Source organism: Taurulus bubalis, assembly GCF_910589615.1.
Source record: "Taurulus bubalis genome assembly, chromosome: 5".
Lineage (NCBI taxonomy): Eukaryota > Metazoa > Chordata > Actinopteri > Perciformes > Cottidae > Taurulus > Taurulus bubalis.
The window spans coordinates 10,363,553-10,390,962 of NC_136593.1; the positions used below are offsets into that span (position 1 = coordinate 10,363,553).

The 27,410-nt window shown below is 40.8% G+C and overlaps 1 protein-coding gene across 1 annotated transcript; it reads right to left on the reverse strand.

The window, feature by feature from the left end:
- arhgap9 (Rho GTPase activating protein 9) lies at nucleotides 1–27,410 on the reverse strand (the record flags this gene model as incomplete). Its single annotated transcript, XM_079217952.1, has 20 exons — nucleotides 1–1,163; nucleotides 3,001–3,106; nucleotides 4,791–4,925; nucleotides 5,678–5,731; nucleotides 6,046–6,123; nucleotides 7,017–7,115; nucleotides 8,884–9,003; nucleotides 9,407–9,512; nucleotides 10,016–10,114; nucleotides 10,474–10,569; nucleotides 11,114–11,201; nucleotides 11,348–11,409; nucleotides 12,321–12,419; nucleotides 12,588–12,734; nucleotides 14,522–14,587; nucleotides 18,888–18,980; nucleotides 20,227–20,478; nucleotides 25,103–25,503; nucleotides 25,849–26,047; nucleotides 27,189–27,410. 20 exons carry the CDS (start codon nucleotides 27,408–27,410, stop codon nucleotides 977–979), a joined length of 2,709 nt encoding a protein of 902 aa, XP_079074078.1. The 3' UTR covers nucleotides 1–976.

Genomic DNA, 27,410 nt, shown 5'->3' on the forward strand with positions numbered 1-27,410 from the left:
GAGAGTTAACAATCAGGTCCAAGCAATATTATAGCAGTTTGATTTTGGCTAAATTATAATGTTTAGGTTACACACTGAATGCAAAGTGCAACTAGTTGACAAAGACAATAAATTCACATATTTACAATGTCATATTTTTTAACTTAATCTGAGGAGTCTGAACTAATAAAAAATTTAAGACAGACGCACATTTGTACAATAAGGGAAACTTCAAAGGTCCACACTCACTACAACGTACTGTTTGGTACAAAGGAACATTTGCTGCCCTGTTGGCACTGAAATCATGCTTTTATCTTTATAGAGTTCCCTGTTGAACTTTACCTCTGAAGTCTGAAATACACAAACTTTTCATCGAAACACTGTATAACCTCAGCGGGAATGCGGTCACATTTACACGCACAGTTTGCTTCCTGCTTGTTTGCATATTTTACAGTATCCTCTCCTTGCCAGTGCAAGTGGGATCTGTCCAGTCTTTCTGCAGGAGGTGCTGGTGCATGTGCTTTCACAGTGAGATGGTTCTGCCGAGTTTTGTTTCAGTGCCACGTTAAGACGCATCCTTCGTCTAATATCAGACAGATTAATACTCAGCTAGCTGGAGGAGATTAATCACTTTTATGGCTTTTATTTATCCTGATCGAGTCTGAAACATAAAGGAAAAGTGACAAGGAGGCGTCCAGCAGTTAAGAACACCAGGGCTGCACTCCACATCTGCAGTAAAAAACACAAGTATTGCAGCTAAATTTGGTTTGTTTTACTATTATTGTTTTAACATGGCTTTATATGGAGGCCAGATGTCATGATTAGCAGCTTTCTGTCCTGGTTCTTTTTATCCAGTAATTATCTTTTGATGTGAAACCCATTTTACACCACATGAGTCAACGGGCAAAGGGGACAAACGCTGCACTACTTGTGCTTTCGACGGCTCTGGAGGAGCTTTTTGGAATCCCCCCACCCTCCAATCCTCTGTCCGAAAAGATCAAGAGGGGCCTCTTGTTCCAAAGATGTGGTCAAACTCGCTGAGGATGAGTTCCACCGCTTGGTTCTGGTAAACCATATTCACCGCCATGTTGCCGTTGTCCCGCTCTGGACGCATCAGGGTCGGTCCGAACACAATGCCGATGTTCTGGGTGGTCATTCGATTGGAGCCTGAACACTCCAACACCCTGTTGAGGGATCAGACACCGAGTGTAAGAGATAGGTTTAATATCTAAAATATCAACAAGAAATTAAAAGAACTAAAATTGTTAGATTGTTGAATTGTTGCAGCTTGTGGATTTTAATTTCTAGTGGTGTTAGCAGGATGGATCGAGGGATGACAGACCGCTGCTTTGGGTCCAGTGTGAAATATCTCAGCAAATGTTCAACTTTAATGATCTTCAGATGATGTATTCTAATGACTTTTGTTTTTGTTTTGTCCCCTGACATTTCCTCAAGCACCACCACCATGAGGTTGACATTTGTGGTTTTTGAGTGAAATGTCTCAACATTGGATGGATTGCCATGAAATTTGGTTGACACATCCAGATGCCCCTCAGGATGAATTTTAATAACTTGTAATAACACTTTTTAGCATGCTAATGTGTTAAACTACGATGGTGAATGTGGTAACATTTAAACCTGCAAAACATTGTCATTGTGAGCATGTTAGCATGCAGACGTTAGCACTTAGCTCAAAGCACCCCTCACAGAGAAGCTAGCGTGGCTGTAGGTCTTTGGGACTGCAGGCACAAAGATGACTTCTAACTGTGCATTCAGCTTTATTCTTGCAGTCAGCATGTGACATCTTTATATTCTTTACAAACTCAAGACAACAACTAAAAGAATAAGCCTCGACCAGTGAGATCTTTTATTTGCATGTATCTGCATTTTATAATCTAAATGTGTACACATAATAGGCTAAATCCACCGCCTGTATCCACCTATGTTGGTGTGTTTGAGTGTGTGTGTGTGTGTGTGTGTGTGTGTGTGAGAGAGAGAGAGAATGAGAGAGAGAGAGAGAGAGAGAGATTGGGGGACGCAGGAATGGGGTTAAGCCACAGCATGAGGCATTCTTTCTAAAAATGCCATTCCCACCAAGCCACAGAAGCAGCCAGCAATTGCTCAAAACTTCCACATTAAAAAGAGAGGAGGAAAAAAAAGAGAGAGAGAGAGAGAGAGAGAGAGAGGAGCGGGTAGAGAGAAAAGAGAGAGGTTCCAGTGGTGGCGGCGGTGGTGTTGGTATGCCTTCCAGCAGACGAACCACAAGGCTCCCATGGGACCTTCGAGGCAAGGAGGAGAGCGCGGGGGGACGGCGGAGGGAGGAAGAGGGGGAAGGAGGAAGGGATGGAAAGAGGAGGAAGAGAGGAGGAAGAGGAAAGGGAGAATACAAAGAAGAGAAGGAAGAGAATGAAGAGGAAGTAAAGGAAACGAAGAGGAGGCGGCAGGGTTGATTGAGCGGGGAGATAATAAATGAGAAACAGAGCAGAGGGGGGAAAGGAATGACATCGGGGAGAAAATGAGAGAAGGACACAGAGTTGACATATTCATTGAGCCCACCACACCCTGGCACAAACATCGGCCTCAGAACACGAACGCTCTCCCCTGAGTGGAAGGAAAAACCATAGGCGGTAAAAAACACACATTTTATGTACTGTAAAAGGAACTGGCTCGCAGAACATCGTACACCATTCATCTTCCTCCAGGCTTTTCATCTTCACAGGGACCCAAACTTAACAACAGTGTGATGCTGGTACAGCACTGGCATACTTTGAGAGCTGTGGCCAAAGAATCTCTGACAGAAAATGACTGAGACTGACAAGGAAACTACCCCCTCTTGTGGTCAGATTTACAAAGCAAAGTTACGAGGCGGAGATATGTTTTCCTACAAGGGGCATCTGGTTCATTCCTTTGTGCTGGAATATCCCAGAGGGAATATTCTGCATTATGAATTGTGCCAGTTTCAGGGCAGAGAGAAGTCGAAGACTCAGACAAATGCATGCGGTTTTATTTCCGCCCTCTCACCGTTTGAGATGGCAACACATGAACTGCAGCGTGTCGTGGTTTGGAGGAGGCAAGTTAAGCACCAGACACTTCAAACGATCGACTTTGTCCATGTAGTCAGACATTTCTGCAACACAGAGCAAGAGACGTGTCAGATCACAATACATGTCATCATTTCACGAGCCTAATTAGCATCGCTCGCAGACCTGATTTACACTGATATCACATGTACTCTATTAGCATCCACTATCTAATCTGATAAAGCAATATGCAGTTATCAACAATCATCACTGTGGTTTGATGAGAAACGGTCCCATGGATTGATAAGAAACAGGCAGTTCAAGTACCAAGATGCATTTACATTTGTTATCATGTATTCCTAATATGCAACTTGTCTTACTGAATGTAATTATTTTTTTAAAGCCAGATTAGCTACAGTTTTAGGATAAGTAAAAGATAGTATGATACACTGCTGCATCACAGAGGTTTATGCAAAAATAATTGATAAAAAGGAAAAGTTTGGCGATTATCTTTTTTTTATGGTCAAAAATGATGATCAGTGAATTGATTATATTAAGAAGTGTTGTATTGAAACTTGATTTGGTTTGTTCTTAAGTACAATAGAACAACAACGTTGTTCAAAACTATTAAAAACATAATTGAGCTCTACTGGACGACATGCTCCTTTATTGTGATGCCGTAAATAGTCACCAGAGCTTTAAACTAAAATATTATTTGGCCTTTAAAAAAAGATTCTGGCCTGTCCATGAAGGTAAAGTCTGCTGGATCGCCATGATCAAGGTAAGGAAGTCGTAAAGTAGGAAAACATGGCCTGACAAACTGTTTGTTTTAGACAAGAAGAAAAATATAGAATAACATGTATGAGTGGAGGATTATGGGAGAAGCGTGAAGAAACTGTAGCTAACGTGAGGATTTATATTGTGAGGCGTTTTTGCGCAGAACAAACTCACTTCAGTTAAATTCAATACTGCTCAATAAATTTCAGTTTTGTCAGTCTGTAATTATTCTTTTCTTGTGTTGGAACTTGACCAAATTTCTTTTTGAGAAGCATCATTATATTTGACTGTGTCCATATATCTTTCATGATATATGTGGTGTTGTGAAACTTTTCCTAGGGGTAGAAAAGTGCTGTAATTACAGTATATTCCATAATCACGAAAATGACTTTCACCACAGTTTGAGAAAGTGTGAAAGAATTCAAGTTGAAGTCTTCCTTTTTTTCCCTGTGAAAGTTTTTTTTTTCTATTTTGGGGGGCAGTTTTTCCTGATCCGATGTGAGGTCCCGGGGCAAGGATGTCGTATGTGTACAGATTGTAAAGCCCTCCGAGGCTAATTTGTAATTTGTGATTTTGGGGCTATACAAAATAAACGGAATTGAATTGAGGTTAAGAGGGGAGTAAACTCTCAAACCCAAACTGTCCTGGTTTTTAAAAAAAATAATAAGGTGAGATTTTTAAGTATTATATTATATGCAGGCATCCTCGTGGCTTAGAGGTTAAAAGATGGCGATCATGCAATTGCAACATTCCCACTTTGAGGCTGGCCCGGGACTTTCATGCATATTATCCCCCGTCTCTCTCTTTCCTCTCATTTCCTGTCCGCTGTCTACCACACAGAATCAAAAAAAGGCCAGATTAAGAATTGTATTTTTACTTCATACAAACTTAGTAAACCGAAGGAGTGTTGTAATTTCTACCTTGGATTGATTTCAGATGAGTGTCACTATGTATGAAGGGGGGAGGTTTATTCAGTAAATATAAAATAAACTGGGGCTGAAGCTTGTCACTCACTGACTGTCTCCACGATGTCGGTGAAGAAGCCGAAGGGCACGAGGGGCTCAGGAAGTTCACGAAAGAAAAGTTTCAAAGCTCCGGTGATGACATGAATGTCCTCCCATTCACTGTGGTCCAAGTTCAGCTTCTCCTCTGAGAGACATGGAGGGAGGAGGAGGAGAAGACAGACAGACAGACAGACAGACAGACAGGGTTAGAGGACGTGAACATAAGGCAAGGCAATGTGGAAAAGAGAGACAAAGAAGTAGTTACAGTCACAGTATTGGTTTAGCGAACGACATCAACAGAGCAGAGTGTGAATTCACGTCAGTGCTGAGGCGTAAAATGAAGGCTTGTAGCTGCAAGAGGGAGATAGAAATGGTCTGTGAAAGTCAGAGAACACACAAAAAGCACAAACACATGTAAAGCACACTGTTTCTTAAAGTCCAGGCCTGACCAATGCTTCTCAAATGGCATGATGAGAACCAAAAAAGAAGAAATTAAAGAGCTTAAATTTGACCTCAGAGTCAAGAAGTTCAACATATACGATACAAACAAATATCTAATGACGAGAAACATTAGTCAGTGAGATTAAAACACTACACAAGCTGCAGCCGATCCTCTGTTTCGTCCACTTGGTGGCAGTCATGCACCGCGTGAGACGGCGCTGTACAACCTGCTGCGTGTTATTACATCAGAAAACTTAAAGCAGAAAAGCCTAAGGGACACACATACATTAAGCAAATGGTAGCACAGCCAGCAAACTGCTCGGTGCACGCCTCAGCTCTGCGTGTCAGTCTGTGTGTGGGGAGTTTTTGACATTATTAGACACGTAGGGCACAAAAAACAAGCAGGGTGAGTAACACGTGAAAGCGTCTGTTTTATCCTCGCCAGTCTGAATCTACCTTGTACAAACTCCGCCGGGAACATGTAACGTCCGTCTGTAGTCACCGCTCGTTCTGTAAAAACCAACAGTTACTCGGTGGGCTTTCCTCGGCATCCACTTTATCAAAAGGAAGTCATGTAGTGGGAGTGAGGCGATCAGGTTTCAAGAAGGTGTACAGTGAGTGTGTGTTGGGGTTACACAATATCATATGTAATCAGAATGAACAGCATCCGATGGCATTTGTCTTGATTTTAAGCAGCTGAAAAAAAAGGAACCTGCCACCACTTCTCTCCTCCCACAACATGTCATTCATTGTCAGAGACTAAATCAATCAGCATTCATCATCTATAAAGATCTTTTTTTCCCCCTCCTCCCCTTCATCCTCACCGTGGTCCACCAGGAAGCGTAGTTTTTGAATCACTGCCAGGTTCCCTGACACTCTGTAGATGCCGTCAGTGTCCAGTCCTGCAACATACCGCTGGTTAGATCCCTCGTGTGTCTGAGCATCTATTAACACTTTAGAAGGTCAACATGAAAACTAAACTGACATTCATTGCATTATTTAAGCTCGACTGCTGATATAATTGTTTAACTTTTCTGCACATGCATAATTGAGTGTGCCTGGGAAGTTTGTTTTGTTGCATAAGTGCCCAAAAGCATGTGAATAAAGTCAAGCAAAAGCACATCTTGGCACATTTAGATATAAAAAAAGACTAAAGACTAAAAAAAGCTTAAAAAAGTAACGTTTTGCATGAACACGTGACCCCCTACTTCCTCACAACATTTTATAGCGTGATGTTTGATGAAGTGCAGTCAAAGTTCTGATATGACATTGACTTTCTGCTTTGTCCTCAATGTCAGACTTTGTAGAACAAGTCAGGCCCATTGATTATTAACATCCTCATATGGTAATATTCTGTGTTTTTTTCCACTTTGTCCGAAATGTTTTTCAGTCAGTCGACGCCTTGAATGTAAACATCTCAATCTGAAACAATAAGACAAGCTCCTTGTGGTCCAAACATTGATTTTTTTTGTGAGTATAAAATATGTAGTTGCAGCATTTTTTCTAAACAGTTTCTGAACAACTCCATTTTCTCTCATTTAGATCTTCTCCTCGGCTGGCAGCTGTCACAACTTCCTCTCTGTGTGTTTTTTTGTTGGCTCTCTGTCAGGCAATCACAAACATTTCCAAGTAAATGTTTGTCACGTGATTTATTTCACGGAGCTGAACAGTAGGTGCACAACTGCTGTCAAGTGACTGATACTCAAAACAGGATTGAGGAGTGTTTCCTCATGTGTCCCCTTTAAGTTGGGAATCCCATTAACAGGAGGCGGCTGTGTGTTTGCAGTGTTTGTACCTTTTTTCTCCACAGCGTCAGTACAAAGTCTGACGAAGCGAGGAACGGTGTTCTTCTCTCTCTCACAGAGCATCTCCAGGCGACAGCCAAACACCTGATCTGAAGGGTGATGACGGATGGACACAAACACAGAAACAAACACACTTTTTATGTCTGTTCAGTAGTTTTTCTTTTGCTCTCTCAGATAACTGTGCCAAGACATGATGTAAGAGCACAAGCTCAAGTTGATCTCGAGATAAATTTACTGTTCACTGGAATGGAATGGAATGAAACCTCAGTGTTCCCAGCGGCGATATAAGCGCCCCCTTGATGATGCAATGCAACATACACTGCACTGTATATCCTGAAGGGTGAGAATAAATCATTGGCAACCCTTCACTCCAGAGTATGCCGGCCTTATGTCATTTTGTGTTATCTCTGTGACGTACTTGCTTGTGAAAATGTCATCCAGTCAGTCAGTTTGACCACAACCTGAGAGTAGTCATCAATGTTATTATTAATCTGCCTCTACTTCCATTCATCTAAGCGTCTTCTTCGGTTACGCCTCCTAGTGGATGTAGTTAAGGTGACACAGGTGACACATGTCAAAGCTTTAAGGGAGCTGTAGCTTTTCAGTGCTAACCAAATAATTGACTGCTGGCCTTGGGATCGCTGAACATGTGAATGCAACATCCCCGGTTTGAGTCTGGGTGTGAACATTTGCTGTGTGAATTTCTTGCTCTCTTTCTGTCACCTCATTACTGCTCGCTGTCACATAATACAAAAAAATGCCAGACAAAACACTTTTCTAAAGTTACAATAAGAGCAAGTGTTATAAGAGAGCTCATGTTTGTTACAAGACATATTTCACCTTCTTCTTTTTCTCCTAAAGTGAATAGTTTTATTTTGCCATTTAGATCACTTATAATATTCCTCATTATTTAAAGATGCTGCTTTGTCTCAAAGCCTTATGGAAGTTGAACGTAAAATAATAATTATTTTACGAGTTATTGTTAAAAAAGTTATGAGAATAAGGAACAGCTATTCAAAAATACACATGCTAGAGGAAGTGTTATAGAAGAAGTTATAAAGGAGTTCATGCACAGATCGGTGATGAATTTTATGACAACATAAACAACATAAAGATGGTTAGTAAGCTGTTGTGTCACCATGAGTGTCTGAACTCCACTGAAGGGATGAACAACTTCCTTACAAAGAATATTCCCTCATTTGGTGCCGTCTGACACAGTAGACCAAAATCTTCCTGAGGTATTCAGTTCGGTTCCGGTTTGAGTCTGAAGGCAACACATAAGTTAGATTCTGATAAAACTATTAATAAAACCATTCAGTGACCCCTGAATGAAAGTATCTGCATTCATTGTGCTCCTCCACTAATATAGTCAAGTTTTTCCTTTAGTTTGTCACCCATTTTTATCTTTATTTGCTTAGAATATAGAAGAAAAAGACAAAGGAACGTTTCAGCTTTTAAGAAAGATCAATAAAAGTGATGGTTGGTACGGTTGTGGTTGAAGGCACTTATTGCAAGTCGCTTTAGATAAAAGAGTCGACTGAATAAATGTAATGCAATGTTACCGTAGCATTGTAATCAGTAGACAAGCAGTATGAAAAACGTCATGTTTTTGGAGAAGCTCTTAATAAACAGGCGAGGAGGATTGCGATGCATATTCACGAGGGGATGTGGCATCACCACAGCATAAGATCAGATTTCCAGCCAGCCATCACAACTATGATGTAGCTAACTCAGTTAAACAGCAAAATATATTCAACTTTACTCCAAAAGTTCAGTGTAGTCTTAGCTTCAGAAGTCTTAAAGTAAAATAAGGACACTGGCATTTGAACAGTGCAAAAGTTCAAAAGGAAATCTCACCTTTAATGAGCCCTTTCTCCTGCAGCGCCTGCAGAGGAGGTCTCCTTAGGATCAGCTTCTTCAACCGGGTCTTCACTCTCTTCCTCTCCGTGTTCTCCAGGTTGGACGACGAGCGAGGGACTGCAGAGGGAGGAAAGGAGGAGGTGGAGGAGGAAAAGGAAGAGATGGAGGAGGAGGAGGAGGTCAGTGCGGGGCGTTGGGCTGCGGCAGGGCAGGTGAGAAGATGAGACGGGATGGTGGTGAGGATGAAAAGCGGGAGGGCCGGGCGACGACGGAGGTGAGACAGGACTGACGGGGGGATTATTTGCCACGGGGGCCGCGTGAAAATATAAGTGGGCTGGATGGAGGAGAGGATGGAGGAGAGGATGGAGGGATGCAAGAAGCCTGTGTGGAAGTTTAGAAAAAAAAGAGTGATGATGACGATGGAGTGAGAGTAAACTGAGGTGGAGGGCAGGGGCCGATTCTATGAGAATGAAGGAAGTTGGAGTTGAGCAATGAGAGGCGTCGCGTTGTTACGACTTACGCGATGTTCTCCTGTCCTCCTCGTCTCCGCTGTGTTCCAGCATCTCCACGCTGCCCGCTCGCCTCAGAGAGTACAGGAGGACATTGTCTAACGGGTTTTCTCGGTCCTGGAAAGCAGGCAGAGTGAAATACACTCGTTGTGTTAACTGCGTCACATACAAACATGACACCACATGCTGTTTAAAAGCATCTGTTCAAAGTGGCTCCTCCAAAGTCCAACAGAGAAACACTTACACACCGACATTAAAACCCATCAAATAAAAAGAGAAGTGTGTAATTTGACCAAGAAACCAAGATTATGCTGTAATTCAGAGTTTATATGACACTTGATTTGTTTTGGCTGAGATTAGAAAGTCTACATCTGATCTAAAGAAAAATAAAGAAAATAAAAACATAAAGAACCAGTCAGGAAGGAGTTAAATTATCTGAGTTTAAGGTAAAGTAAAAGGCAGTGGAGATAAACGTTATATTCTGAGGTATGACTGATCCACAGGGAAAACATTTAACCGCTTATAGAGAAGTGGTACATTTAAATTACAACTGTGTGTGTGTGTGTGTGTGTGTGTGTGTGTGTGTGTGTGTGTGTGTGTGTGTGTGTTGTGAGTCTCACCAGCCGGTCGATGACGTTCTGGATGGTGCTGTACCACTCTTTGATAAGAGAGTCCGTCTCCGACTGCAGCAGGAACTCGTTGCCCGTCACTGTCCTCAGCTACAAAACACACATTTACAAACCATGTTACCTCAACGAACCGTCCGCACATATTTTTCTTATTCAATTCAGCTTTTCAGATGTCATGTGTTACACTCAATTATCTGAGATCTGACTTTTAATATAGTACATCCCTTAAATGTCATCTGCCACATTTCACTGGAATTTGTTTTACTGCTTCCTCTTCCTCACTGTGGGTCATTGGAGAGTGAACGGGTGAACGAAAGCTTCCCACTATCACTTCCCTCACTGATAAGAGGTTGACAAAAATATAATTCTACATTGTACTGCTTATCTGTTAGCACATCCTTCTCATTGTCCATCAGCTCACTGCAACGGTGTGAACAATAAAAAAAAACCTTGAAGACGTTCTTCTTGCTGGACAGGTCGTTGGCCCAGTGCAGCTGTGCTCCTCTTAAATCCACACTGCTCTCAGGGCGACTGTTTCCTGGTTTCTGTTTTGTTAACAAACAGGTACACACACACACACACACACACACACACACACACACACACACACACACACACACACACACACACACACACACACACACTCACACTCACACACACACACACACACACACACTCACACACACACACCCACACACACACACAAACCATGTATTATTTGGCTGAATCAACCCATATATGTTTCTAAAAATGTTTTACCCCCATTAACTGACGCTTACATAGTGGCCAACTTTCACACACAACACCTGCAATACTTGTTGAGTCGATGTGTGTCATTTCACCGCAAAAAAAACATGCAGAAATTGTGTGCAACATAGCGCACAGAAATATCCAGCTCTGTGCTCACTTTCTGGGTTTGTCAAAAGCTACTGATCTGACGGGAGTCAGCTGGCTTTCAAAAGTGACTTCACAATGTTTAAAACTAAAATTCACCATGCTGAAAAAAATGTAAATCCCATCTACACTTGTTTTTGCAAATATAATACCTGGACTAAAAGCATTAAACACAGAGTTTGTCTGAGCTATTACCCAGCTGGAAGGTGTCTGTGATTTAGGATCTTTGAAGAAAACCAGACTGTTCCCGACCAACACCACCCAGGAGGGGCTCCAATTCTTCCTGCAACCCAACAAACACATGCATACTTTTTCAGATAGGATTCATCCCAGCGAAGCATTCTCACTATTAATTTATTCAAACACTATAGAGGCAATCTAATTCAACTTGTTTTGTCCTTAATGGGAGCAGGCCCAGAGACGCCTCACCTCAGTTTCCGGCCTCCTTCTGCAATCTTTGTCTTGTTCAAGAGGCCGGCTTTCTCCAACTCCTGAGAACACATGAACAGCGTTTAAAGCACGATCTGCAACATTCAAGCAGTAATATTTATACTGTCACACCAATGCTTTCACTCAGGGTAGGCATGAAAGGCTTGAGTAATGAAATGTTAACAGTAAAGTAAAGCAGAGGGCTTTTCCTCTGTGTAATACACTGCATCCTGAGCGAAGCCATTTAGCTTGAATGTTGCATCATTAAAAAAATAGCGGGAGGGGAGTTGCTCTAAAATCTCCCACTGCGGTATGGCCCTGTTTAAGGTGTAAGAGAGAAGAATTAACACTAGCTATGAAGTCATAAGTGTTGAGTACAGCATATAAAGACAGAGGAACAAAGTGAGGAATAGCAGGAGTTTTAAAGATATACCAGAAGAAGAGAAAGGCTAGTGGTATTTAATGTATTTTATCTTAACAGGAATGAGATATCCACCGCTGATAATTAGTTTATTCGCTGTGCTCAAAGAATTAAAGAAATGCATTAGAAAAACTCAAGTGCAATGTATTTTTTCAAAATACGATTACCTACATTAATCCAAAGACCTCGCTGTGGATGGTTCTCTATTTCTTTTCTTTTTTTACTTATAGTTCCCAATTAAATCTTTTACCTGGGATGCCTATGGGATGTCTATGGAGTTACTGGATGACTTCATGACACCCGAGTTCATTCAAAATGATGGTTGTATAATTATTTTTTACTTCATAGGATTTAGAGTTGAAAAACAGGATGAGAATTCAAAACATTTCAGTTTTAAGTATTTTTTTAAATTGTATTAGTTGAAAAGGAGTAATTTAAAAGTTAAGAATGCAAAGATGCTAAACGACATCTTGTGCCCAAGCTGTGCCCAAATATGAAAAAATAAAATCAATAGAAGACAGGTATCAAAAGTAAAAGGCAGTGTTTTCTCACCGGTGTGCAGCCATCACTGTCTGGAGAGCTCTCAGGAGACGGAGGCTCCACGACGATATTGGCCACATTACAGGAGTAATCTTTGCACTGCTGGACCAGCTGAAAGACAGAAAGTGGGTGACATCAGCGGTGTTCGATTTTCTGTATGTGTATATGTGCACATGTCCAGTGTTTTGTATGAAAAGTGTGAAAGTGTCTCTGCAATTCCTCTTCCCTCTGCATGTCAGTGAATACTGTACACGCAGTTTGTGCTCCGGAGGCGAGTACCTTGCCGTTCTCAGGCAGGATCATAGATTGAGAGTGGCTGAGCTGCTGCTTGACATCATGCAGTGCGGCAGATTTATGGCTCTGGGCATCGGCATTGCTGAACGCCATTGTGCTTATGGTGTCAGAGGAGGCGGCGCGCTGCATGCTCTTTAGGGTTAAAGGTCGGGGTCAATGTTTGGGACAGTGGTGAACAAGGGAAAAAGCAATCACTATACAGTAAATACAATATACCACAATTGTATTTTACCATCTGTGGCTCCTATGGGAGCTGATACGTGTTGGGTTTCTTATAAATAATTCTACTGACACTATTGAAGAACCATAACTATATATTTAAGTATTTAGCTGATGCTCTTGCCTAGAGCAACATTAAATGAGTGCAACCGTAAAATCAGCATATATTTTGAAACTATTAAAATCACAAATAAGCAACAGAAAGGTCAAGGCCTTTTCAAAAGTTAAGCATGCAGTCCCCTATTTTCTCATTGGAGCTACGGCTGACATCTGCTGTTTCAAATTGTCTAAGGATGAGGACCGTTACTCTCCAGTGGGACTATTATCTCATTGGATCATTTTAATACAGTGGATGTATTGATGATAGTTTTGTTGCTCTGATTGATGAACAGCAGTGTCCACACTCAGGGCACTGGATTCCGGCTTGCAAATCATACCTGCATGGGTTTTAAAGGTCACCTCACCTCCCACTGCCATTGTGAAACATTGTGCAATGTCAGACTAACTCTGATTTAAGCTGCAACAGTTTTAAATAATCCCTCATTGGAGAAGAACAACAATTCAGCAGCAGCAGCACTACTGTCTGCATCATTACTTAATGTACATGTATGAACTGAAAATACGAACTGAAGCCTTCTGGCACGAGAAGAAATACTGACTGTAAGCATGAGTGCATATCCTGAGCAGTTCACACACAGGCAAATGAGGACAAATGGCAGCTTCCTTGATACATTTAAATAGCTTTTGCTTCGCCTCACAGGAGGAGCATAGAGGCAGATGCTTGTAGGTGCATATTTACTTTTATGCAAAATATGTATCTTTACAATCCCATGCACGTACAAATACAAGTGTGCATGTTTCAACTTCAACTTTTCATGCAGCAGCAGCCATAATTAAGTACCTATCCCAATCCTTGTAACCTAGTTTCAACAATCAGACTAAATATCCATCCTAATGTTTGCCGTCTTTTCATGCAAGGAGGATTAGCACTAAGAGCCAAATCTTCTCCGTTGCTAAGAGGAGGCCTTTAAAAGGGCTTACACCAAGCGCACCCACACCCCACTGTGATGCAACATGTTGCAGTAAGAACTGCTTGAGTAACAGACTTTCTTTTACCACCATGAGTTGCTATTTCACCACCTTAATATGCATAAATGCTGATCTCTGAGAATCTAAAGAGCATAGCTGGCATTACTTTAATGTATTCTACAGTAATACAGTGGAGATGCAGTTTTTGCAAATGTAACGACTTGGGTTCATTGATTTTCATGAGGAAAATACCCTCCATCAAAAGCCCTTTAAGCGCTCATAAAAAACTGAGGATTACCCTCCCAGTCAGGCATGCAATAAGAATAACAAGGAAAGAGTGTTCAGCTTTAAAGAGAAGAATAGGAAGTCTATGTTATCAATACTTGTATATAGACAGTTAATGATTCTGGTGCTGAATCTGCAAACATAATAAGTAGCAGGACTTTTTATTACACAGTGCAGTGTCAAGGTGGCAGAGTACTCCACCAGAGCTGTATGGTGTTTTGTTAAGCAAATGCATCCTGTTGTGCAGGAAGAATATTTAAAACCGGTCAAGGCCGATTATCGTTTACTTTACTCTTTGACGGGTTTTACAAGGTGAAACTCAAGATGAATAGCACTAGCCCTCTGGCGCTGAAAGAATACATAAGGGAAAAAAAGACAGGTTTCACCTGTTTCATCTGCCAGCCACTGCCAGTATTCCTCTGGTGGGTCCCGAAGAGGAAATCAGGTGACAGCTAGAGACAAAGACCGAAAAATAAGAAGACAAAGACAGGAAAATTCAATGATCAGGTACTATTTATAGTTAATTTGAATTTAAAAAAACAACTCAATTTTCTGCATAATAAATCAAGGTATATTTCACTTTCAGGCTTTCTGGACTTTTTATCTAAAATGTAAAAAAACAGGATGCTGTTCACTGTTAAGATAAGTCCTGATCCTGGGCTAATGCTTGCACCAACAATGAAACTACGCTTCTGTACATCCTGCTAGCTAAAAAAGCTCCTTGATTCACCCTCACAGCACACACACTAACACACTTACAGACACACTCATGCTCGTATTCAACTGATGTTAATGAGAGGCAGTTGCTTCCGTTGCTCAGTAAGACTGAAACACACGCTGCATGGTACTACTTTGAGTCAGGCTTGCTGGTTTTCAGTTATTGAACTGGAGCCACACGTCCACATATATAACCTGTCGTGAGAATGTCAAAGTCAGGATCAACACCTCTCACAATAAACAGCCAAGTCAGTGAACTATAGTAGCATGAAAACCTCATGAAACATATTCAGCTACATATTCCAAGCAAGACATTATCTACGTGCTGACAGAATCCCCCACCGGTAATGACATGGAATGAACACGACAACACAATAAAATAATTACTACTGTGTAAGAAATGAATATGAACTTACGACATAGGTCATTATCACGGATCAATACAATCCAGGTCAACTCCTGTTTCTGAAAGCTTGTTTCTTGTCCAGTTTGAGTGCTCAGCTGCTTGTCGTTTCATATCATGAGCCTTTTTCCTCTGAGTGTCAAAGTGTAAAAAACATTCATCTGTCCCTCTCGTCTCAGCTTGCTTCTACTTCCCCATTCTAGAGGGAAGCTGTTTTTATCAGCCAGTACAATCAGTCTCATGCATGACAGCTCAGAATAATTGTACCACAACTTTTCTGACATTCCCACCTTAACCACTGTCCACACTTCTGTTTGCACGTGTGGAGGCAAACATCATGGAACGCTTCGGTTCAAGAAACGTATAAGACGGTACTTAAAATAATCCTTTACTAGTTTAATTTTAGCTTACTTAAGCAAAGAAGTAATGTGCAAAAGAATAACCAAAAATACAAATTGGTGTAAGTTACAATAACCAATACACTACAATTACTAGATAAGACTTTAGAAGACACGCCTTGGACTGTCACATTTAAACAAACAGAGCCCTGCTTGTACAAATCTGCATAAATATAAGACAGGTCCTTATTTGCAGTGCATCTCCTGAAATAAAAATAAAATTGTGCCAAAACGTTTTACCCAAAATTAAACTTGAGAGCACTGCTTTCACTTTCACATTGAGCTACATTCCTGCTGATGAACACATCTTAAAACAGACTTAATAAGGCAGCATGACAGCTCCCCAAACGTGAAGCCTAAACAGCTTAGTTGCCCCCTGGTGGCTGGCTGCTAGTTGAGGAAGTGCTTCTTTTGATTTGCACTAGAGTTTTTCGATGAGCGGATCACATCTTCGAAATGTCAATATTGGACTTGATTCATTTTAATGAACCACCCTACCAAACAGTTGAATATTTAGTTTGAAATAGTAAAATAGCAAATCCTCACATTTAAGAACCTGAACAGCTGATGTTTTTACTCAAACATTAAACTTAAACTGACGATCAACTTTTTTTTTCTGTTGATTGACTAAGAAATTAATCATCTAATCGTTTCAGCCATGCTGTCAGAGTTAAAAGTACAAAATGTCCCTTAAAATGTCACATCCTACAAGCATGAAGTTAAATGGAATTACAGCTACATTAATGTACTTGTACACTAACATTTTTAAGCATAGAGTAAAGCTCACAAAGAACAAGCAGAATATAAACATGAAATACAAATCTAGACTAGACACTGTGTGCAAACAAGTAATATGGGCCACTCAGACGATGAACACCTGGGTCATTAACTTCTGTGGCATGCAGTATGCATTATATATCATTTCTGGAGTTCCTGTTTAATGCATGTACCACTGAATAAAAAGTGACACATGTAGGTCAACAGAAAGCATCTCAAAAGGACTTGATGGGGGAATCACTGCTTTGATCATGTGGGTATTTTTTTGATGAGCAACATTACATTTGAAATACTGACGCAACATTGAGGCAAGCAACCTTGAGATGCAAAATGCTTATCTCTGGCAATCTGGATTATGCAGCCCGCGTCGCTTTACTACGTAGATGTCGTTATTGATTCAGGTTCTTTTCGGTCACCAATGGCCCCGGCAAAAATTCCCAAAACCCTGACGTCAGAAACAACAGATTGTCCCTCGTGGATTAGAAACACTGTTGTAAAATTAAGTTTGCAAAAAAGGGGGAAATGAATGACACAGTGGAAGTTTGACCACGACAGCATCTGTGAGGTCAGAGAGGGGTTTAACACTGATGAGAAGTTTCATTGAGTGGTTTAAATTTAGCAATGTTTTGTAACGATTTGGATTTAAAAGAGTCCTCTGCCTCCCTCTGCATGGCCTTAATGGCTTCTGCTCATCTGCATCAGATCAAAAGGCATTACCTTGTTATTCCCTTCAGGGATTAGCCCAACAAAAACACCATTTGAGAGGAAGTGTGTGTGTGTTAGTTCACAGATAGATAAATAAATAAGGCAGTGAGACGGTCAGTAAACAATGGGGCAACTAGAAAGATGTAAGCCCCTTTTTAATTTGGCCTCTCTCAGCATTTCTTCCTGCTTTAATCTGGAACACAGTTCAGGTCTGGACAGCGTGTGCACTCTGGAAAACAGATAGACGCTAACAATAAATTAATTTGCATGAAACCAGCCAGAAGGCGTGTGCTTTTTATCATCTCACTGTGGTTTGTTCTGTTGCCAGTTGCCAAGCACAGCTGTTTGCACTGAAGCAATGTTCCATTGGAATGATTATTTAATACTATTGATACTCTTTTTCATGAGAGCACAGAGCAATAGGTTAAGAATTTAAAAGCATCCTGACAGTTTTGAAGAACCAAAAGGATGATGGGAAAACACTAAACCAACCAATTAGATTCACTGACTTGGCACACAATCATAGACTGTATTTAAGAAATGGACGTGGTCATTTGACGTCACGCAATGGTGTGTGGACTGCCATTTTAAAACCTTGAGCTCGGCGTTTTGGCCGTCAACATTTTGTTTTGTTTTTGGAACCAGAAGTGACACGAGAGGGTGGAGCTCAAAGAAAATGCTACAATTAACTGTAATGAACTGAAAACACACAGTGAAAGGGTTAAAGATGAAAGAAGAAAAAAAGAAACAACCACCAGACCAGACAACGCTGTGGTGGCAGCCTGTCAATCACAAGGTAGCCACGCCCTAAAGCAAACTCTGTTTTATAATCTATTTAACTCTAAATGGGACCATCATTTACAAAATGAACACCATGATGTATTGAAGATGACTTGAAACTAGCGATCAAAACCATAATGACAATATTTACTGAGGTAATGAATCAAGAAGTAGAGTCATTTTCTCATAGACATTTTCTCTCGCCCCCTGATGGCCATTAGAAAGAATGCAACTTTAAGGCACTTCCGCATTGGCTTCACTTTTCAGACACGAAGGTTGAAAAGTGATCAACACACAGTTGTGTTGATCACTTTTAACTCATAACTTCCTTATCACAATGAAGTTATGACAAGGAAGTTGTTTAATTTGGCAGAGCCAGGCAAATTGTCTAAACTAAGCGAAGCAAACCGCCTCATCAACATATTTCTCAAATTCTCACCAGCCATAACTTCCTTGTGACAGGGATCGTTGAATAAAAGCTAAATGCAATGCCCTTTGTGTGGTTGGATTTTAAAATACATAATTTAGCTAATTAATTAATAATAAAACATGAAGATATCATATTCCTTTAATATTACAATATAATATGATAAATGCATGTGATATTCAGTGGGATAAAAACAACACAGGTGATTCAAAGTGCTCAACAGCGCAGAGGCAAAGCACAAAAGAAAGAACAAAGAAAACAAAATATACTCAAAAGGCCAAGATGCTTTTCTTGGGTGTGCACTTTCTGTGGTTACAGGTGAGGGTGGAGAAAACAACAAGAGCCAAGTCTTGTGACATCGTTGTGTAAGTGGACAGTTACAGCAAACCTCATCCTCATCTCATCACCCCTAAATATATCCCAGAATTACTGTCGTGAAAGATGTTGGAATTACGATTGTAGATGATGTAAAGCTAGCTAAATCACTTAAAATGTCACACTGCATGCTGAATTGGACCACTTCTTTAAAATTGTAGTAGTCTCACCGTGTGCCTTGTTCCATTGCCAGCTTCAGGAAGTGGCAGCGACAGATGGCTGGTTTCTCTGGGTAACGTCTGAGGTTGAAATGGATCGGCCTGCTGGAGAAACAGAATGTGAAACAGGAAAGGTTTTAAGGATAAGGATACATTATTATCTATTAACTACAGCCACAAATTAACTGTATTGTTGAACTGTAATGTTGAATCCACAAAAATATTTAAGGAATAGTTTGCAATTATGGCCACTATACTGTTCACTTATTTGCTTTCTTTCAGAGAGCTGGATTAGAATATCAATACCACCCTCATGTCTGTCCATTAAAGGTACAGCTACAACGAGCAGCCGGCTGGTTTAGCTAAACACACACTAGCATCTAGCAACTAGCATCTCTCTAACATGTAACAAAATCCGCCAACCAGCACCTCTGAGCACCGTTTTAGGGTGGGTTACGATTTCTCGGCTGAAAACTTCAAGGACTCTCTGGTGGTTGCCTGAAAACTGCTCGTGCTCAAGGCTATAAACCTCCCATAAAACAGTAAATTGTGTTTTTTCCGCTTTAGTTTTTGTACGGATTAAACAAATAACGTACTGTATAACCTGTTACTGTGTGAGCTTTGAGGTGCTGGGAGGTATAGTGTTTCCCTTTGACAGAGCCAGGCAAGCCGTCTAGCTAAACAAAGCGAAGCACACCGCCTCATGGCTGTAGCCATATATTTAACGGACAAATATGAAAGTCGGATCAACCTTTTCATCTAATTTTCAACAAGAAAGCAACAAAAAAAACACATCACTATAAGTGTGTGTGTGTGTGTGTGTGTGTGTGTGTGTGTGTGTGTGTGTGTGTGTGTCCATATCAGTGACATTGGACAGTTACTATGTAATATTGAGGAACTCTCCAAGTGTTAAGTTCAATGTGACCCCATCCCAAAGTGAGCATACATGAGTGACTGCCACTCAAACTCATATACGAGTCTCCCCGCGTGCTTTTGACTTCAGCTTCCAGCTGTGGAAACCTGCCCTGTGATCACTGTGTGAGCAACCTTCCCTGCGTCACCTCATGTGAAGAGAAAATATGCCAGTCAGGGTGCTCTTCTTTAGTTCTTATGAAGTTCTTTGGCTGAAAAGGTCTCTTTTTTAGTGCTGATCCAGTCAAACTATGCAAGCATATTAATGAGCCGACTATTTTATTCTCCACCTTGACCTTTTTTTATCCTTCCCTTTGAGAAAAGAAGCTTTCATGCCGCTCTAAAAATGCCTACCTAATCAAATTTAAAGTAATTTCAGTGAAAGACAAAAAGAAAAACACGGATTAGTAACAAACATCGGCTGTGTTGGCTGCTTTACTTTGTTGGGGTTGTGTCCGCGAGCCCGGCGAGGGGGTTTCCAGGACCTCTCCTTGGTGATGCTGTTGACGTAGTAGACTCTCCCTGTGGGCAGGTCCGAGTACTGCTCCCATAGGTCCTTGACTTGGAGAGGCTGCTGACCTGGGCCGGGGTTCGGGGGCTCCGGCTGCGACAGACGTTTCTCTGGCTGCATTTCAGTGTAGAGAGGGGAGTCCTGCCAGGACAGCTGGGACAGATAGGATTCTGTTGGGACCTTGAAGGGAGAAAGAGTAAAGAGGGAAAGGAGAAAGAAAGTCGTGGACATGGAGGGAAAGAACAGAGTTAAATGCAAATGTAAAATGTATATAACAAAATATAAAATAATATGACTCATCAATTTATTAAATACATGTTCAATGATGCTAACTGCGACTTAAAGGAGAAAGATGGCGGCATTCTATATTTTTCTTTTTTGTATTGAAACAGGACATAAATACAAAACTTAGTTTTTTGAAATGTCTAAATATTTCTTTTAATAGATGGATTGATGAACTTTATTAATCCCAGATTGGGATATTACTGTTAAACATCTGAGTGCAGTACTATTGAGCGAAAGCTACTTCAAGACTATTTTCAGCTGCGGATCAATACACACTTGGTGCGCTAATGAGTATTTAGAGCAGCAGGATTGTGAATAACAATAAGAACAATATTGAATATTACCGGCAGTATTTTTAAATTAATGAATGAGTAAATGTATGAATATTTGTTATTCTTTTTGTGCATTACTACGGAAATGTGAGCACATGGTTCTGTGTATGTAGTACCACAACTACCACGAGAAGCAGACAGCAGTGACTCGTACAAAACCATCATCTCAATGTGTAAAGAAGAGACAGAAATGACAAAGAGAAACAAATAAATCCCTCCACCTCTTATATGTAATAACCCGTCAGACTTTGGATTAAGACAGAGCTTATAGAAACGCTTGTGCTCACACAAGAGAGGACATCTACAAATCCAATGAAATTAATTGAAGAGATATGCATGGAAGATCATCTTTCCACGAAATATAGCTGAGACATAATTCACTAACTGATTGACTGGCTAGCTGGTTGATCCCTGTTATATAAGACACAGTTGTTTCAGATAATGACTGAGGAGACATAGTGTAGAAATGTGTGTGTGTGTGTTGAGCTTCCTCTTTCACTGTTTCCTACCATTCACCTCAGTAGCTACATTTAAACAGTATGCCAGTTCTACTTCACCCGCTCACAGTTTGCAGAATGCAAGCCAGCATGGTTTTCTACCAATTCTGGCCCACAATCATCTGCACAACAATTATATGAGCAAGAGGGTCAAAGTTAAAGGTGCAATGTTATGACGAAGTAGCTTTTCCCAATTGAATGAATAATGCATGCATCAGTACTTACTTTGTAAGGGCAGCTGCAGTATGTACTAAAAGTAAAACGAAAATGTATGTGATTCGGAACGCAGTGAGAGTTTCTCAAAAGGATCAAATGGGGCCATGGCTGAATACAAATATGAAATGTAGAGCATTTTAACATCATATCAAAATTATAATTTGTCATAAATTATGAGTTTCTTGAGAAACTGGAACAAAACCTGTATAATACTGGCTATGATCTGCTGCCATAACACCAAAGGGATGTACTGTTCTGCAAAATTAGTCTGGGAAAAAACGTTGATAGCGTTGCATAATGTAAGGAAGTTACTGTTTTTTTGTGTGCATGTGTATTTGTGTATGAGTTATTGCCATTCCAAAATCGTTTTCACCAAACCTAGTTTGCAATTTGTATTTTGGCTGCATTAAGAAGGACATTTGTATTTAAATTTGTATAAGTACCTGAGGACGCAGATCTAAAATTCAAACAGTGTATTCACACTCAAATAGACTTTAGGCAGTCAGAATCTCTTCGGTGATGAAGGTATATTAATAAACCGGTCAAATAGGATATAGCTATAAAGAATGAAAAAATATTACAATAATTACTTCCTGAAGTAGGACTCCAGTTACAAATGAACAAATATGGAAATGATATGATTTTCACTGACATCATCACCTGTTTGTTGTTTCCAGAATAACGCAACCACTCTGTCCTGTGTGTGTGTATGTGTATGTGTGCGTGCGTGTGTGTGTGTGCGTGCGTGCGTGTGTGCGTGTGTGTGAGAGAGAGGTTCTTCCGGTTTGCTATTCTCAGCCTAATCAGAGCTATATGTTTATTCAAAGTTGTTTGTCGGCTTTTTGTGATTTTACCACAAAATAGAATGAGCAACACAGAGAAGCTTTATTCTATAGACCAGAGAACTGGTCGGCGTTGAGCCAACATAGTAATGAAAATATTGTGTTTAGACCTAGTTTCAAGTGTGAACTTGTATTACATTTCATTACTCTCTTTCTCTGCATGTGTCTCTCTGTCATACACTATATGGCCAGAAATATGTGACACCCCAATCCACATCATAGTACGGTTCTGGGACACTTTGTTCCAATTAAGGAACAGTTTCTAACTTTGTGGCAACAGTTTGGTGAAGGCCATTTCCTGGTTCAACATGACATTTCCACTGTGCACGAAGTGAGATTCATAAAGATGTCTGGCGTGGAGAGAACTCAACTGACCGGCACTGAGCCTGGACTACTAAACAATACAGCACCTTTAGGATGAATCTGAGTGGACGTCATGGACGACCTCACTACTGCTCTGAAAGCAAATCCCTGCAGCCAGGTTCCACAATCTTCTCAGAAGAGTAGACGCTATTATAGAAGAATATTCTCATAGCAAATTCTCCAGCATATGCCCAAGAGATGTTACTTATTACTCATTGGCATACTGTTCAGGTGTACACACACTCTCTTGGCCATGTGGTGTATTAACAAAGGCAAAAAAGTGCCATAAAAACAACTTTTGAAAAATGAATATGAGTCAATTTGATCTCTTCAAATTCAAATGGGAGTCTGCCCCCTGGAGGACAAATATTAAATATAATTGAAATGCAGAACTGTGTGACAGAACTTAAAAAAGACCTGGTACAAATTAATGTTTTCTGGTTGTTGTGGCTTGGATGTTTCTGCCATTATCCTGCTCACTGAAGGCTAGAGCGAAGAAGGTCCTCAGAGAGAGGGACCGATACAGCAACAGACAGGGAGGAAGAGCGAATGAGAAAGATAAAAAGGAGCACTGTCATTTCTACTGAGATCACAGCGATCCGAAGTCGGAAGTCACCGTTGCATGCACGGTTCAGTGGAAGCAAAACTCGGCTGTGGGAGCTTCCCTCAGCTGAGAGACCTTATAACAGATAACCTTCAGTATTTCTCTCAACAACGACGCCTTGTGTAATCCCCTCTGATGTAATACAGGGAAGCGCCGACGTCACTACAATGACAACTTGATTGCTGCTCTAGGAAGATTACAGCGGTCAAGTACAGACGTAAATCAAATACAACCTCTGCTGCCACAGTCGTCTGGTGGGACCGCGCAAGGTCTTTTAAAAAAATATTTTAATCAGTTTTGTAGATTTATTTGTTTCCACCTGAAAAAGCTTCTCTGATTGAATGAAATGAAACAAATATCTCAATATGTATGCTAAGATCTAAAGGCAAACACAAACTATATTATACAATTAAAAAAATGTGTTTCTCAAGTTATACTTTGCACAGTTAAGGCTAAAAACTAACAGCTGGTTTATTACAGTTTGGGTGTTATGACTTGTAAATCCATCAGATTAGGGAATTTGCTTGTGAGAGGAAGTCAAAATGAATCTAATCCCACATTTCCTCAAACACCAGCTACATGGGATGGATTTGTTCGACCTATTTTCCATAATTTACCTCACTTTAAATTTAGGATCAGAGGAAACAGGAAGTAACAATTGAATATACAGTTGAGACTTTTGTTCGACCATTTTCCAGTGAGTTATTGCTGCGTATCAGATGGAAATATTCATCTCCTTAAACCTGCAACACCTTGATTTGAGATATATTTGTTCTACCTTTCCTGGTGTAACTAAAATCAGAAACAGTTTCATTACCTTGTACGTTTGTGAGTACAATAATTGTGTCCTGCAGTTTTGTTGCATAACGATAAATACAATGCAAAGTCAAGATATTGATATTTTATCAAATAGAATATATATATATAGGAATCTGTTTTTAAAGTGGAAGAACTATGTCATTTGTTTAGACATGTGTAAAATATTGACCAGGAGACGTACAAAAGTTCACAGTATCACAGTATAAGGTACAAAGAATATGTGCATGTGGGGAGATAGTAGAGATGTAACGGAGAGCGTCGGATGTGAACACAAACTGACCACAGTCAATATATGCAAATGAATAAAACACCTGACATGACTTCAGGGCATGAATTTGTGTATGGATGAGCATAAAACATCACTGCTACATTTTGCATATTGTGTTGTTTGCTTCATTGCTCTGTTGCATTGCATTTATTGGGGGCAATCAGTACTGTGAGCAGATCTTTGGTCAGACTTCTGCTGTCAATTATTTTGTGCAAGGTGTTGATCTCACTGGGACAAACATAACTGATGTGAACATGCCATCCTAACATGGTAATTGTCAACCATACGTTTGTCAATTAAGAATATTGGTCACTATGATTTCTAACTTTTTCTCACCGCCTTTGTTGTAAAGATTTGGAAAACACGGCATTCAACTTGAATAACATTAGAATAACACTAGAGGAAAGAAGCGTCAGCCACTAGCAGCTTTGCAAAAAAAACATCAAATCATCATAAATCATCTAAAACACCCGCTGAAGTTAAAAGTAGTACCCATGTTATAAAAATGAACAAAAAAAATAACCAGATATTTGAGTAACATCTGTTGGAGGTTTTGGGGGGGGCTTGCCTCTTCCTACCTGTAGATGGGTTTTCTTGCTGGCGGCTCCCACCATGTCCCATTGGCTACACGACTTCTTGGGCATCCTGTGGATGACGCGGCTGCTTAAGCCGCCGCCTACCTCGTCGTACGGGTTCTCCATCAGGTTTTCAGGCAGGTTGCTGGAGCTCTGGCTCCGAGTGATCATGGGGACCGCCCTGGGGTGTGGTGGTGCTTTTTGTTGTGTCATGGAAGTTGCAGGGCACCCAGGGACCATGAGGTGGCCTGACTGGGACGTGGGAGCGTTGGGGGTGAAGGTGAAACCAGACCAGAGGGGCAGGGTGGGGAAGCGGCCTCCACCCCTGCTGGTGTTGTTGTCCAGCCCCTGGAAGGCACTGTTGGAGTTGAGGTTTTCCATGGAGCGGAAGAATGGTTTGTTCACTGAGGGAGGAAGACAAAATACATTCTTAATTTACACAGATCAATACGGAACATGTTTCCCTTTATAATAAAAACAACAAAAAACATCAACACACAAGATATATTACAGAATTAAACTGAGTAATGTATTGATTATCTATCAAGACATCGTGATTACGTCATCTACATGGCTGATAACAAGCACATGCTTTTTTTTCGTTTTGCACTTAACTTTAATAATGAGAAAGTACTTTTCATTTGAAATTACATTTACTATATCCAGATAGAAGATTTCTGCCATATCGCCCCAGCCTAAAATGAAAAGCACACACCAGATGTCTCCTCTGTCGTCCCCTCACATGTTACCTTGACGCTGGTCATGATAGGTCGTCGCTTTTGGGCTGGGAGAAAGTGACACTCTTGGCAGTATCCTGAGGTTGGTGTTGAGCGAGGCAGATACGACCAGGCGCTGTGGCGAGGGCATCGGTGCGATGGGCACCTCTGTCACATACGTAGCAGGAACATACAGTGGCTTTGTTTTGCTGGCCGCACCGATCCGCCGCACCTGTCAAAGAACAAACAGATTTCCAAATGCTATTTTCTCCCACATAAATCCACTTAGTTCAACTGAGCGTCAACCAACACAGCTGAGGCCTGAACGCTGTGCAGAAATGTGTTACAGTTCCTGTCACGTCCGACAGATGCAACGAGAAAACCCACTACTTCTCTTTTGAAACACATACAGTAGTTTCTCTTTTTTTTCACACGAGACTTTAAGGTCTCAGTGGTTAATTAATGTCACTTTTTTAAATGTGTTTCTGCAATTTCATAGATAGATATTTGAGAGATTTTGGAAAAAGTAATACACACATCAAATTTAGATCCAAAGTTATTGGAAAATAATAACTAGATATTTTTTCAATTTATTTGTGGTACGAAATTGAATGTTTGATTGAAGAATGTGTCCATATTAACCCTATTTAAAAGTGAGTGTACTTGATTGACAGGTGTCTCAAGCCCCCTTTCACACAGCTTGTTCAAGGCGTGACTGTTACGCCGACATTTTTGCCTCGCTGTTCTGTATGGAAAGAACGGCGGCCCTAAGTTGGGACAGAGTTGTTCCACCACTGAGCTGAGGTAGTCACAGAGCCGAGCTGGTACAGCCGGCACGGCAGAACGGGTGTGACGTTTAGACGAGGGTACGGGCTAGTTGTGCTTATTCCTCTCAAAAACTGCCCAAAAACGGCAAAGAAAACATCAGTGATGGGTGATCATGTTTCTTTATTCAGATTAACAAAGACAATGCAGTTTATTTTAAGTCAATACACTGCAGTACTGCCGTAAATACTTGCTTGAGACGTAAATCAACAAACAAATGCATTAAAAACAACTGGAGCTGGAGTCCTTTTGTAAGAGTGTAAGTATACGTTATTGACTGCTTTAAGTATTTACGTTAGTAAGAACAAATGGACTTGGGCATAAATAGGGTACAGCCAGAAAGTATTGAGAGACGAATCGCATTCATTGGTCTTGGTCTTTTCATGGGATTTGATGACAATGAAAACATTTCACATTTTTGGTGAATAAGTGCAGTGTTTTTATTTCAAATTCAAACTCTGAAACCTCCCTCCAGAAACCCATAATGCGGAACGGCAGATGCTACGTCCATGTTTTTGTTTTAATGTTTTTTTTAAATGTTTTCTCACCTGCCACCAGTCAGTGTTGGTCTTTTTCAGGAGAATAAACCGTTCGCCCTCCCTGATGCAGACCTGCCGCCCATCAGCGCCGCGGTAGTTGTAGTCATACTGGGCCTCGAGGACCACCGTGCCGCTGGGGACCCCGCACACTGTTGTGCTTCTGGGGGTCACCACAGGTGCTGCAGCAGGCTGCTGGTGCCCCACCGAACGGCGCCAAGTCCCAGACAGCAT